This window comes from Melospiza georgiana, chromosome Z (assembly GCF_028018845.1).
Source record: "Melospiza georgiana isolate bMelGeo1 chromosome Z, bMelGeo1.pri, whole genome shotgun sequence".
In the NCBI taxonomy this organism is placed as follows: domain Eukaryota; kingdom Metazoa; phylum Chordata; class Aves; order Passeriformes; family Passerellidae; genus Melospiza; species Melospiza georgiana.
Window position 1 is genome coordinate 46783579 of NC_080465.1, and position 14848 is coordinate 46798426.

Sequence of the window (14848 nt, forward strand, 5' to 3'; positions counted from 1 at the left end):
GAAAAGGTGAAGAGGTATGCTGTATGTGTTTAAGATCTTACTAACAGGCTATTGATCTGGATTTGTTCAGCCCACTGTATGTCATCATCTCTTTCCATATAATTCTGTAAACCACTCACATTTTGTTCACAAAGCAGTTTGAGATCATCCCTCTGAGGAGAGCTTCCCACACCCCACTGTGTCTCCAAGTCATCCATCTGATTGGGAGTATGGTGTATAATGGAACGGATATCTCCTGCAGCACTAGGATCAACTGTCAGCTCCTTCACCCTATGGGCAGAAAATGTTCCATTTGAAAATTAGTGACCTCCTGTGCAAAAGAGTCACAACCAAGAGTACAGCTCTACAGGTTTATGCACAATCAGTTCATTTAATAAGGAAGATGGTGATGTCAGCTTCACAAATTTAATGTACTTTCAGTGACAAAAAGATGTTAGTCCAGTTCCTAAAAGGCACGGACGCTTGTATTTTTATTACTTGCATGTGGATTAAAGTAAATCTAGCAAGAAGTATTTTCTGATTGAAATCTTACTATTTGTTAACAGTTATAAGGGCAAAAATTTCAAACCCCTCAACATTAACTCAATGGGTGATATTTCAAAGAGAAGGACATTTAGCACCCTAGACCTGACAATATTTCTTTTTCTTTTTATATACAGCTGCACTTTACAAAAGTTAGTCAGCTCTGCACTAGCTGTTATAAGCAAATGAACCAAGAAATTCTGAAGAAAATAATAACTTGCAACCAAGCATTTCAGAGAATAAATAGATCCTTTCACTAATTTCCAAGGTGAAAATATTTTAATAAAATGTTAGGCTCTCACAGCATGTAAGTAGTTTAAAGACTGACCATGATTCTGTCAAAAAAAAGCTTATTTAAAATCAAATTTATAAAAGATGCATGGAAGTCTGTGAGCAAGGTTTAGAAAATATTCTCAATTTCTTTTATGGGAAAAATGTTCTTTCAACTAGCATTTATTTACTACAATAGAAAATATTTTTCATTTATCTTCAGAGTGCTGAAAAGCTTTAATAACATACATATACATATACATATATTTAAGAAAATTTTCCCTTTCAGAGATATTCAAGTTACCCTAAACACAGAATTGTTAGATTTGGTCCATTAAATGTACAAAGGTGACATCACCATTTCTATTTTTTTAAATGTATGAAGGGAACTAGCAAGCCTGGATACAGAATGTGGATGTTTAAGGAGGGTAAACAAAATACTGGGAAGATGATTGCATATCATGCAGAACCATCACCTGCCAAACCAAAATTAAAACAAAGTATGTGTGACTCAAGGCAAGGGGACTAATGAAAGGTTGGTCTGTAAAATAACATAACCAAAAAGAAAACTTAAAAATAAAGTTCCATGTATAGAATGAAGTCGACCTGGTGTTTGAAGGAGAAAAGTCGTCATACTCATAGGAAGGAGAGAGATCAGAGCGACTGCCACTACCCTGTGAGAAGGGAATGTCCGAAGGACTAATTCCAAATTCCTTTACTCTGCAGCAGCAAAATACAGTGGCAAATTAAAAGAAAATGTTCTCATAAACACAGTTAAAATGACAACTCTTTGTTTAGCATACTTCTTTAATTGTTTAACTACAAAATCATTTTTATAACACAAGTGTTTCAACATCTTTAAACTCTCTGCAAACAGTTCAGATCACTAGCAAAACTGAACAAAACCAGTGCTGCTAATTTGCAGGAGACTATAACAGCAGTGTTTTGAGAAGAGTAATTCCAGATTTCATTTTGTATGGTTAATATGATTTGGTCTACATTCAATATTCCACTAAATCACTCCTTTTAAAATATCAATATACAAAAGCATAAATTCTATTTCACCTCCTGTGGTCACTGTCCACACACTAATGTCCAGCACCTAAAACTAACTACAATGAATTTTATGTATTTTTAGAAAAAAAAAATCTATACAAAACACAAGAAGCGACATTACAGTGACTGGTGAATACTCCATAACAAGTCAGTACTGAAACAGTTTCAGTACAACTATTTGGTACACTAGAAAGAGGAGCTTGTTTTGTTTTGCAGTGACTTTTTACAGAGTCACTTCAGTAATCTAAGTTGTATAAGGGATTATAAGGGGTAAAAGTTCCAACAAGTCTTGAATGTGCAAGGTCCTGCATCATGTTACTGTAAGCAGAGGAGTAGATGCCTCATTCTCTTCAGGGAGGAAATGAGACAGGGTGGTCCAAGCCAGGCAGGTTTACTACCAGCTCCATTAACCCAGACACAAGGACATTTGGAGACAGAGGGAAGCAGGCAGTAAGCCTCCCTAGCATGCCTTTGTGCCTTGACAAGCAGAAGAAGTTGTGGTTCAGCCTGACCACTCACTGGGCAAACAGACCCACAGATGGTGGCCGCCTCTTCTGGCAAAGCCAGGGCTTCTGATGGTCCAGAGGCTGTCTGCCACCTTTGTCCTTTGCAGGAAAGCGTGGGGCATCTCTGAGTCACAGGTCTGGCTGCAGGGACACACATGACCTGACTGCACCATCTCCACAGACTTTAAACACAGGAGAACTGCAGCAGGTGAGGGCTCCATTCACACACTCACTGGAGAGAGCTGAACACTTTTTTACAGCAGTACAGGTCTCCAGTGATGCATCTGCCTCTGAAGGTGCTAATTTCTCCACAGCGATCATAAAGTCTGCTGGATTTTCTGCCTTTTTAAGCCTTTACTTAGTGTTCTCAGATATTTGCTTGAATTTGGGAAGCATGAAATTTTATATGTATATATAATACAGACTGGCAACTGCACACAATTCCACAAAAGGGGTGGGGAAAAGAAATCACATCACAGAAAGGTATTTAGCCAGCACTCCAGGGAATCTTCATGAACACCAACTATCCCTAATGCAAAAGATGGTCTTTCAAAGGGCAAAACTAATAGTAGGATATCCTACATAACTTGCAATCCACATTATCCATCTCTGGCTAATGGCATACATTCAGTTTTAGTAGATTCTTTTGTAGTGGTTGTACAAAGTGACAATTTAAATTGAATATGAGCCTGGATCAGTAAATTGGTTTTAATTTCTTAATTTTATTAAGAAACACAACTACCACTGAATTCTTCAAGTAGCTAAAAAAATCATACATCATGGAACAGCACTATTTCAAATGTCAGTCATCAACAGCCAGTACAGTTTTAAGAAATAATGTTTTTCATACCTATTTGCGTATCTCAATGTATTTAGAGTGTTTTCACATGATGCCATCCCTGGAGAAATCGTAGCAATCTGGAGAAAACAAGCCACACATTAGCAAATCACTTTATACAGACGAAAGGGTAGATAAATTTAAATGTATATATTATTTCATCTCCAGCTTCATTTCTGATCTTCTACAAAAAATGTCTGCTATGTACAGCTGTCCTTATACAACGACATCTCAGGGACACACTAGATGTCTAGTGAAAGCTTCAATTTAATTTTTTTAACCCTACAAGGAACATCAAGAATTCATAGAAATTAAATTTTTTTTTCCCCAACCATCTTTGTAACATACTGTGCAAATGTGAAATTGTAACTTAAAAAACACACTCCTCAAAAAAGAAAATAGGCAACTGAGTAGACCTTAAGTCTAATATAGCCTACAAACAATTATCACATTATTTTTTTATGTATTCTTTGAGCCTCTCCTCTGTTCAAGGAGATTCTATGCTGATTTTGGCCACATCAGAAATGAACTTGATAGTAGTAAAGATAAGCTTAACTATTTTCCTAAGTAGAGATATATTTTTTCTCAATTAGAAACTATCTGTAAACAGTACTTGATGGCAAATCTTTCATGAGACCTATCTGGAATGTAAAGGTCTTTCTTTTTCCAGTTAAATTAACTACCCTGAAGACAGCACCATCTTAAATTAACTACCCTTGAAGATAGCACCTGAAATCAGCAAAAATTAAAACTGTGATTAGGAAAAGTGGGATCATTATTTCTCCTAGTTTCTCTCAGTAGTCCAATTTTTCCACCCACTTTCTTCCCTAAGCAGTCATAAAGGCTCTGCCCAGAACAAATACTTCTATGATCCCACACACTAACGTTTTTGTGCCATGATAGACTCAGGAGACTGAAACTGATGGTGATTAAATAGTCCCTGTCTTCTCTTTCATCCTGCTGCTGACAGTTCTATATAAAAGCAGAGGTAGTCATGCCAAGAGGAATTTCTCCTTCTGGAGAGAAAGGAAAACCATATGGTGGAAGTGATCATACAGATCTAAGTCTAAAACTCTAATACTGGTATACATCAATTACGAAGGAAAACAACAAGCTTAAATTTGAGATCACACAGCTGCATGTCTCTTGTTCTGTGTGCTAACTAACAAAAATCTAAATTTCCTAAAACACCTCCAAACTGAAATAATGTGAAAAATGCATACATCTCTTCCACCAGTTTCATGTTCAGAGCATGCCACAGACAGTGACATTTAGATAGATGGTATTTGGCTTCCCAAGTCATTGTTACACGTGATACAGCCTAGGGACAACTGAACTATCCTGACAATTGGAAGTGCTGAATTAATTCCATGTTTTCCTTTGCTTTGTCTTTGTGGCTTTGGCTTTACCTATTTACTACCACTGCTGTAACACTAGGAGACTACTCCAACACTTAAAGAGATTAAGGTACAGCTGCTCTAGGGAAGTACCATTGTAGATGCCTTGGTCTGCTGTTCAGGACACATGAACTTGAGCACAAGTCTTGTGTATGACCTCTCCTCAGGCCCCAACAAAGCCAGTCCAGGCAGGATAGGAGGACTCAGACCTCTCTGTTGCTCACTTTCTTGTTCCTAATTTCAAATGAGGATGGAACAAGCTACACTACTTAGGGACAGGAGCATCTTTAAGATCTGCAATAATCATTCTTCCTATTTTGAACTAATAGGCCTACGCTGCTTGTAAGCCATCACAATGCGATCAATGGCCCTGCTGGGACATGGAAGTCTGCAGATTCCCACTCCCACACTGGAGGGTTGAGGGGTCTGACCACTTCAGCTGTGACTGCAGCACACAAAGGATGCAACATGTCCAGGAGCAGCACTGGTTAAAAAAATGAGACTATTTTATGTAGTCACACTGCAACTCAACTTTCAAATGACAATCCATTATCCTACAATGCAACTCTTCAAAAACTTTAAATGGTTTCTCAAACTATTTTGACAAGAACAGTAAAACTGCAATGACTGATAAAATTTAAAAAAATATTTATGCTGATTGTAAGTCTTTGGATTTCTTTTGAAGGAAGCAAATCCTATTTGTAACTCTCCACATTATGAAGTTTCAAAACTTTATGAGCTTTCAAAATATTTTTCTGAACAAATTTGAAAAGACAAAGAGTTTCCAAACCATAGTTTAATATTATATACAGAGAGAATACTCCATCCCTAAAGATGTAACTTTTACAACTGCAACATATCCATTAATAATAAAAGAAAAAATCACATAAAAATGAAGTGTAGAAACCAGCCAATGAGTTTTACTCATATATCCTCCTTACAGATTCATATATCAGAAAGCAAATGGAAAACATACAGCAGATATTTTATTATTTCAGGGATCGTTTGGTAAGTTAAAAATCACAAGATTTTACTACATCATTTTATATGCATTCCATATTGAAAAGCACCACATAGTTAAAAACGTCTTATTCAAACAGCACATTTGAAGAGTGGACAAAATCTCTCTTGTTGACCTTAGTAGTAACCCCCATTGCTGGCTGGGGGTTAAACCATGACAATATCTTAATATGAAACTCTGCTGATTACATTCTTAATTAAAAAATTCATGTAAACAAACACTAAAACCAGTATGTCACATATGGTACTACTGTTAAGAAAAATAGCAGAAGAATTAATTTGAAGGCAGTATCTTATCCTCAACGAGGTTTCTTAAGCTTAATTGTGAACTGCAGTTATGTGAATGAGAAAATAAAAAAAAAAATAGTTCAAGCATATTTCCACTTTCAGAGGGGATTATTTTTATTATTTAAGAACTTCCATGAAATAGTCATAAAGGTTAATTATTTGATGTGCAGAGAGTAACTTCCAACAGGCTAATTTTTCAAACCTCCTTCAGCAGTGTGGATACACATGCTAGAATTGCACCATCTAGCTATCTAATCCTGCATGGGGTTCATGAAGTTACAGAGTCATACAATGATTTGAGCCGGAAGAGACTTCTAAAGGTCATTTAGTTCAACCCCTATGTAGTGAGCAGGGACATCTTCAGCTTGGTCAGCTATGGCTCAGTGGGAAAGCAAACTATCCTGTTGTTTCGTTAGAGAACTGAAGGAAAAAAAGTTAATAAAAACATTATTTTACCACTGTTTTTGTATTTGAACCATACCTAACAGCTAAAGGGAAGACCAAGCTGTCCTAAGACCATGGTTTACACATTGTGGCCTGCAGACTTCTCTAGCCTCTAGAGTAATTAATTCAAAGGAGCCTGTAAAAAGTAACCAACACAAATAAGCCTGTAATCACTATGTACTGCAGAGAGTTCACATTCTCATAAAGAGAAATGTCACAGACACACAAATAAAACAACTGGGCATCAGGACTTTTATCTGTCCTTTCAGAAGAATTCTGTTTTTCAGACTGGCACAAATGTACATTTACAGCTATTCAACAATTATTTACATAAGTATATATACTTTTATATTTATAATAGTTAATAATTTATAATATTTACAATAATTTTGATTAATATTCTATTTTATACATTTATATATTCTTATATATTTTTAATGTATTTACAACAGTTTTTAATGCCATCTATTCCAACAACTTCCTTTGCAACAGCATGAAGCATATTCTGATGAGCTTGATACCAACTTTTAGTTTAATCTTTGTCATTTAAAAACCACAACTCATCACTATTTCCAGTCTACACTCTCTTTTCCAGAATTCTGCAAAAAACAACCAAGACTCTTTTATAATTAAGACACTGCTAAAACAAACAAGCTTCTCAAGGTAGAAGTGTCTCTAGCTGCCAGCCTAGCTAGAAAACTAGAACCAGCAATAAGAAAGGTCAATAAAAAAGTAAGAAGGAAACAAGTTATCTAAAATCACATAATCATAGAATCATATGGGCTGGAAAAGACTTCTAAAATAATTTAGTCCCACCATTAACCCCAGGAAGCCCATGAGCATGTCCCTAATTACCACATCTATGCACCTTTTAAAGATCTCTGAGGATTGAGACTAGACCACTTTCCCTAAGCAGCTGGTTCCAATGCTTGACAGCTCCTTTGGTGAAGAAATTTCTCCTAATATTCAATTTAAATCATTGAGAAATGTCTCTTTTGAAACCCCCCTTCACATATAATGTGAGTTAGTAAATAAATGTAAGTCCAACACCCTACCAGTAGCACGCAATCAATTTTTAACATAAAAGCCTAAATTTGCAGTGTCCTTTCGCTTTGTAATTGTTAGAACAGTTAACCAAATCAACTTACCATACAGGTACGTGAGTTTTCTCCAATGAATGAATCTCTTAGCACCTGAGTAAGTTTACTTGCTCTGAAGGGTGTATGAGGTTTATTTCGGCCTAAGGCTCTAATGCACTCCTGAAAGAACAAAGAGATTCTTTATCATGGGTTAAATAAAGGTAATAAAAATGCAACTCAGAAACAGAAAATACATGCCTTATCTGATGCACTCCCCCAAAAATATCATTAAAATGTACTGCTAAAAGCTTGAATTCAATAAGCATTAGGGTTCCACTTCTGGTTAAGCTCAGTACAGAGGAAAGAATTTTAAAGGATTAGAAGCCTAAAAGCTGTCATCCAAATTGTTTACACCCACTGTACCCAACAACACAACTAAACAGTGTTGATGTGAAATGTTCTGGCTAACATTTATTCCTGATTATCAGCTACAAAAGCCTGAATGAGCTACAACCTCTGCCAGCAGCAACAGTGTGGGCAGGGATATGGGTTAACTGCATCAGTTAAAAGCAGTGGCCTTAACTCCGATTTTACCGCTGTCTTTCTTTTCAGCTTAGAAGGAAACAAACTTTCTGAAAGTTCTACAGGTCACAAACCAAGTAGGCATAGCTCTCTACTGGAAGCAAGCTCTCTACTTAGCATTGGAAGAAACCTGGAAACATTAGGTCGCTCCCTGTTTTAAAATAGTCTTTATGTGAAGAAACAGGGATAAGATCTTCTCTTCCGTGCCCAGAGGCAAGGGGCTACACTAATATTTGCAACTAATTGGGTTCCAGTGAGCAATACTGCATAGAGGTAAATAATATGAAATTACTACAGAAGATACAGCAGCAACTAAGTACAACTTACTGACACCAAGACACCATTACTCTAACCATCACTTCTGTCCACTCAGCACTCTAATACTGTCTAATAAGTTATTCCTATGCAAAGAACTTTTAATTTTAGATTTTTGTATTGTCGCAATCATAATATTTTGACTGTTAATTCCAGACTCTGCGTTTTCCTTAACAGACATCTCTTCAGATGCAAGGCTTCCTTGGTGCACTTTTAAAGTATCTACACACAGAACTTCTACAACCAACCAAACTTCAAATGTATTTCAAATCAGAGCTTTTTTGCTTTTAGCTGCATTAATAGATGGAATAGGCCTTTGTCTTACATTAATAATTCTACAGAAGTTCAACTAATCCTCCAGCTGCAGACATATTCTATATATAATTACTGATATGGCAATCACCAAGTTTTGAATTTTAATTTACTATAATGACATCTAGTTTCCTTACTCCTAAAAAATTAGAATTGGATTATCTCCTAACTAGTAAAAGATTATAGAAGAACACCACCAGTGTCTAAATTTGTAACAGAGTTTTAAGCTACGTTCAGTTTTCATTACATCTCTGAAAACCAGGTAACAAAATGACACAACACTACTCCCATGTAGAGACATTACAGAAATAAATTCCGGTGCCAAAATCCTGAACAGGTTAAGACAGGACTGATATCCAGATGGAAACAGCAAATCTTGGATTATCAACAAAGACCACTTTGTCAGAATGTATTAGTTTAACTGGAACTTGAAAATAACTTCATGGCTTCTAAACACAAATGGCAAAGGTTGTATAACGTTTTTGGGATAGATGAAAAATGGCAAAAATGTAATTGAGAAATATTTATGATTTTGTATCACCTTTTAGACTGCTGCAAGATACATATTTATTTTTATTTCCCCCTTCCTCAAATAATTTTGATGAAAATCACTAGCAGCAGAACTTTTTGCTATAATTAAAAAGACAAGTTATATAAAAATTAACCAAATACGTTGTACGAGCACTATCCGGTACAAAATAAATAAACTGAAAAATAAAAAAACCCCTCAAACCAAACACCCCAAACAAAATAGCTTTATTCAGTTTCACTTGGAAATGAGTAGTAGCATCAACCCAATGGTGCCAGCAATGCTTACTCTGACGTTAAAGCAGAATAGGCTGTTAAAAGCAAAAGTTTTGGAACTGCTGCTTCCAGTTTTTCAACATGCCATAGAATTTTGTAATGATACATTATACATTACAATTTTATCGTGTGTTGTGAGTTCTATGTAGTCAGATACCAGTCTCCTCCCAAGTGTGTACTGGGAATAAAAAGGTAACCACACAAATCTTGGGCTTCAGATTTTTTATATAAAACCAGTGTTGGTGCTGAGAGTAGTAAACCTAAGCAAAACTAACCAAAACCAGAGACAAATTCTAAGGCACTCAAAAGATACCATTTCTCCAGTTTGAAATTAAAAAATTACTTCCCCTATTTAGACTGAGCCTCTTTTAATCACTATAAAACATCAAACAAAAAAAGGCAGATTAATATTTAAGTAGTATTTCTTTATATTCAGTATTTCTTCTGTTTATATGAATGGGATATATGAAAATCTGTAAAGTGACTGAATCAGACAATTTGCTATGAAGAAGGGTTGGCAAAAATGGATTTCATCTTTCAAGGTTTATTTTAATTATTTGCTAGTTTTTTCTGGACAGGCTGCTGTTGTTTTGCTTTAGTCAATGTATTAATAGCAGCAAATATGTTGTCAGTGTAGTATTATTTTTTATTTAAAAAAAGAAATAGTGAGATCAGTAAGAGTACTTCCTGTTAGTATGTCATACTCTGAGTACCAAAGTAAATAATTTGCCTTCACATTTTAGGTATGCATCAGAAATGTCTACAAATTCAACCACTGAAGACTTTTAGAGAACTTGGTGGTTTGGGGTGTTTTCTTTGTTTAGGGGTTTGGTTTTGTTTTTCACTTGGTTGGTAGGCTGGTTTTGCTGGGGTGTTTTGATTTTATTTTACAAAAACTACATCTAAGTTGATAGCACAATGTTTCTGCATTGTTTCTACTTGGGACTTACTAAGTGTTCCCTCATGCATGTAGAGGAAAAATTACTAAATTGGTTTATACCTGTCATATCAATAGACAATGTAGACAAGCAAAGCCTGCAAAAACACTAATTTTACTTAATTGCTATTATATGTAGGCTTCCACCTACTCCAAGGCAATAGAAACATATCAGTTACCTTGAGGGCTAAAAGGCTCTTGTTAATTTCTGCACCTTCCAGTCGCGTCTGCCTATCTGCACTCGAAGTATCTGCTCCTCTTTCATTGCCAGCCAAATCAATCAGAGAAAATTTACCATGCAACTTCCCCTTCCTTCTGAGAATAATCTGAAACACTGCGTGGCTTCGAGATGAGTGTGCATTTGCAGATGTCTGGCCAGATGTCCTTTAAACAACAGACAAGCAGAGAAAGACGTTAACCAGTAGAGGACCACACATGTTAAACACTAACCTCACAATGATAGGTTTTCAGGGCACATTCCTTTATTTTCTTACAGGCTGACAGAATGTCTAGCACTCTTGTGAACACTAGACATAGAACACTAATATTTGGATATATATAGTACAATTATGCCTCTTCTTCCATCTCTTTGAATGGAAATGGAAGATTAGTAACATTTTGCCTCCCTTTTAAAATCAGATCTTCACATATTACAGATTATCAGAGAGCTTACATAAAAAATGCTGATGGCATTTTTATCTGATCATGCAGCAGTCCATGCTCAAGGCTAATTTTAAAAACAATGAAGCTGAAGTCTTAAAAAAAAAAATTGTGCTTAACCTCTGCCAGTATGCATCAAGGCCTTTTACAGATGAAGAACCTGGCAGCATTCCAGTTTTTAAATTATGTGAATTTAAGTCAGTAAGCTGCTTACATAATGCATGCAATTCACATCCTCTTGAACAATCAGTTATTTCTCTCTAGGAGACAGAGAAACTCTAAACGTCTCTATTTAAAACATAGGTAGATTCTTTACTTGCAGGCAACAACATCAAAAAATCACTTGAATATGGAAAGGCATCACTAGAAATACACCCCAAAAAATCTTGTTCTGATTTTTTAATGTACTATGAAAAACTGGTGCAAGCTATAGAAGATACCTGCAGCTGTTGCCTACTTCAATAAGCTTAAGAACATCTTCAACACATTTGACTTCTCGCTCCTGTAATCCCACCACCTGGACTTGCTGTTTACCATCTTCCAACACCCTTAATTTTGTCTTCCGGTTCAACAAGTCAAAAACCTTAAGAAAGGAGGAAAACAGAACAGTTAAAAGAGGAGCTTTAAAAAAAAATCCTCTTTCAAATTCCATTTCAAATAACGCAAAACATTCCATGGAAATACATGATTGGAAGAAAAATGTAAAATTCCCTTGAAATACAGCTTTTAAGACAAAGAGGGAAAATTCTTTTATGTGACAAGCTCAAAATTTTGTCAAAAGTTTGAGAAACTCCTTCTTTCTCAGAAAAAGATCAGGTAATTACCTTACCACTGTAGATCTCAAAAAACGTTGCATACACCTGAAGTTCTAACTTCTTATAGTTTGGCTTCTTTAGCATTAAAAAGACATCTCGAGCTGTGAATACATTTCCAGAATAAAAGAAACCTCATCATGTGTTTTCATTTAGTGAAGATTCATTCATGTGTAACAGTCTATTTTACAGCACCTCATATTTTGCAAGAATGACAAATAGAGTCAGTCAACCAAGCCTAAAACAACACAATCTAAACTGCCACATTACACTGGAAGATGCAGAAGACCCCAAAATGATAAACTTAAATAATCTGTTAGTGCATCTTTGTTAAGTAGTCTATATTTACATTGGTGTGTAAAGGAAACATATCTAGGGACAACTTTTGATGTTACCAAAGCTCCACTGCAATGCAAAGAAAGTAAACTGCTATATTTGTATGACAAAGAGTAGAAAATTTATTGATCTCAACTGGTCTGCCCAAAGCCAGCTGATCAATGAAGTCTCACCTGCTAGTGCATATATGCCTTTAGAGCAATCTTGGTTCTTTCCTGAAAAATCACCACCCATAGTCTAAATTTAAAAGAAAAAAGCAAGGAAAAGAAGAAAAGCACCATTAAAGTCACATAATTGTAGTTTACATATTTCTTATTTATTAGAACTCATCTAAGTGTGTAATGTAAAAAAAGAGTATTGCTGATTTGTAGAAGAACTACTTACATGGGTTTTCCCACTGCCTGTTTGTCCATATGCAAAACAAGTGGCCATTCCCCTTTCAAATATGGTCTCCACTAATGGTCGAGCTGTAAACCTTAAATGCAAAAAAAATTGTCCTTAAAAAACTTGAGTACTTTAAGATGCCACTACCCCAAGGAAAATTAAAATGCTAAGGCCAGTAGCGACAAAATTGATCCTATACTTTGACAGGTCAAAGGACATTTATACATTAATTTCTGAAGTAATACCAGCTCTAAGGTATTCAAATTTTCCAAACCATCACAAGCTACAAGGTCTTTCTCATTTGAGGTCTCTCTCATTTGTTTCACAACAATATTATCCTTCTTTAAACCCTAAAACAATGATGTCCTTGTTTTAATGATCCAACACCCCAGAGTTTACTAAACAGTCTGAAGTTCCCTCACATGACAGAATATGAAGATATTGAAGTGAAACAGTGTAGCAGATAAGAGTTTTGTCAATAGTAAATGTCCGCTGTCGTTTTTTTTCCTCCTCAAATCAACTTCCAAGATTAAATTTGGAAGAGAAAAGGCCAAAACAGCACTGCTCAATTTTTGAGAACATGCATACATTAAGAAAGGGGTCAAGATAATGGATACCCAAGCTCTTAAGAATGAAAAAATCTACTTATCTCTGAGGTACTATTTGCTGTATCAAAAGTATTATCTAAAGTATCATTTCTTTTTTTAGATAATTAATTTTATTTTAAGAAACACTGAACTATTGTTCCTACTTCAGCTGCTTATCACTATGATTTCATTGCAGACTCCAAAAGCAAAGGGTAAACTTGGTGAGTTATGTATGGAGATGATTCTCTCTGCAAAGCTCTTTCTAAACTTTTCCCAGTTGTTTACATATAAATAACCTGATAGTGACCAATAAAGGAAAAAAAATTAATTGCAGAAACACTGAGATGCTACAACCTTCCTTCATTCTGCTTTCAAACACAAGATCACTTACAAAAACAATATGGGTAAGACTGAGCCATTCAGCAGCAACCCAGGGTTATATAAAGAATCTACATCTAGCTGAATCATGAACTTTCACCAAGAATACACCAAAGATTACTGAACAGCCTTAGCCTTTCTTTCTTTGCTTTTTTTTAAGTATATGTCTTCTGTCTTCTCAAGAGGATATTCTCATATTTTGATGTTTGTTTTTTCTATATATAAAAATTGAAAAATTCACAAAGTCTAGCCACCTTAGAAGCACACTCCATTACTTCTGTTTGATTGAATTTGAAACTCTTTATTTTGCTGATTTATTAAAAAGGGACCTAAATATATCTATTTTAAAGTAAGAAAAAAATGGAAATATATCTTAAAACGTTTTCATAAAGTACTGCACAACTCCAAATGAGACTATGTTAAAAGAGTCCAACTTTACTTTTACTAGAACTTTTATTTGCAACCTTATTCTTTCAGAAACCTGAACTGGTTCTCCTTTAAAACTCATATGGCATATCCATTCCAACTGGTTTTTTTTAATATTAACAAAGATTTTCAACTCTGTGTTGTGGTTTGTGGATAAAAATACTTAAAATACAGGTTAAGCAAAATAATAACAGTAGTAATAATGGTAATAATAATAGTAGTAGAAGTAATAATAATAGAGTATGTACTTTTCTACCTTGGACTGAACATTTTTTCAGCATAGATATACCATAAATTTAGCATATTGGAGGAAACTGGAGCATCTTGACACAATATTTTTTTTCTCAGTATGACCCTGAGGTTCTGATGAGAGCACATGATGACACCTATCCCACTCTTATTTCTGTTATTATGGAAGACCTTAAAACAGATTGCCCATCAAATAATGATCATTATTGCGCCATATGAGGGAGAAGGAGAAAGACTAGAGATCTGCTGTTTCAGTTTGAATACAATAATCTTAAAATATATTCCTATATTGCCATTAATGTATTACATAGCTAATAAAAACTCTGAAAAAACTCACTACAAAACACAACAACATTGTATACCAAAATATACCACCCCTCACACTAAACATCATGTTCACACAGATAAATAAAGGAAGGAGGGAGATTAGAAGAATGGATTGTCAAGCAAGATAATTACTTCATGCATCATCAACCAGCTGGCTCTCCCACAGCTCTTCAGCATCAAGGAAAGGAAAGATGCTTCCAGCAGACAACCAGCAAAGACAGAAATCTCCAAGGATACAGCTTTGCTGTTTACAACTCTTTTGTTAGCATTAGTTTCATAAGATTTTCCTTTTGCCCCCTTCTCTAATTATAACAAACAT

The 14848-nt window shown here is 35.3% G+C and overlaps 1 protein-coding gene across 2 annotated transcripts in view; it reads right to left on the bottom strand.

Moving 5' to 3' along the window:
• The window catches only part of KIF2A (kinesin family member 2A), a 58202-nt gene that overhangs the window by 7075 nt on the left and 36279 nt on the right, over positions 1-14848 (bottom strand). The window contains exons 10-18 of one of the 2 annotated variants that reach the window (XM_058044632.1): positions 12563-12653; positions 12352-12415; positions 11855-11946; positions 11471-11613; positions 10550-10754; positions 7490-7600; positions 3205-3272; positions 1399-1512; positions 120-270 (exon numbers count right to left, since the gene is read on the bottom strand). In XM_058044632.1, the coding sequence (XP_057900615.1) occupies positions 120-270; positions 1399-1512; positions 3205-3272; positions 7490-7600; positions 10550-10754; positions 11471-11613; positions 11855-11946; positions 12352-12415; positions 12563-12653 (1039 nt within the window). The remainder of the gene's footprint in view (positions 1-119; positions 271-1398; positions 1513-3204; positions 3273-7489; positions 7601-10549; positions 10755-11470; positions 11614-11854; positions 11947-12351; positions 12416-12562; positions 12654-14848) is intronic. The other variant, XM_058044633.1, reaches the window with a different exon arrangement.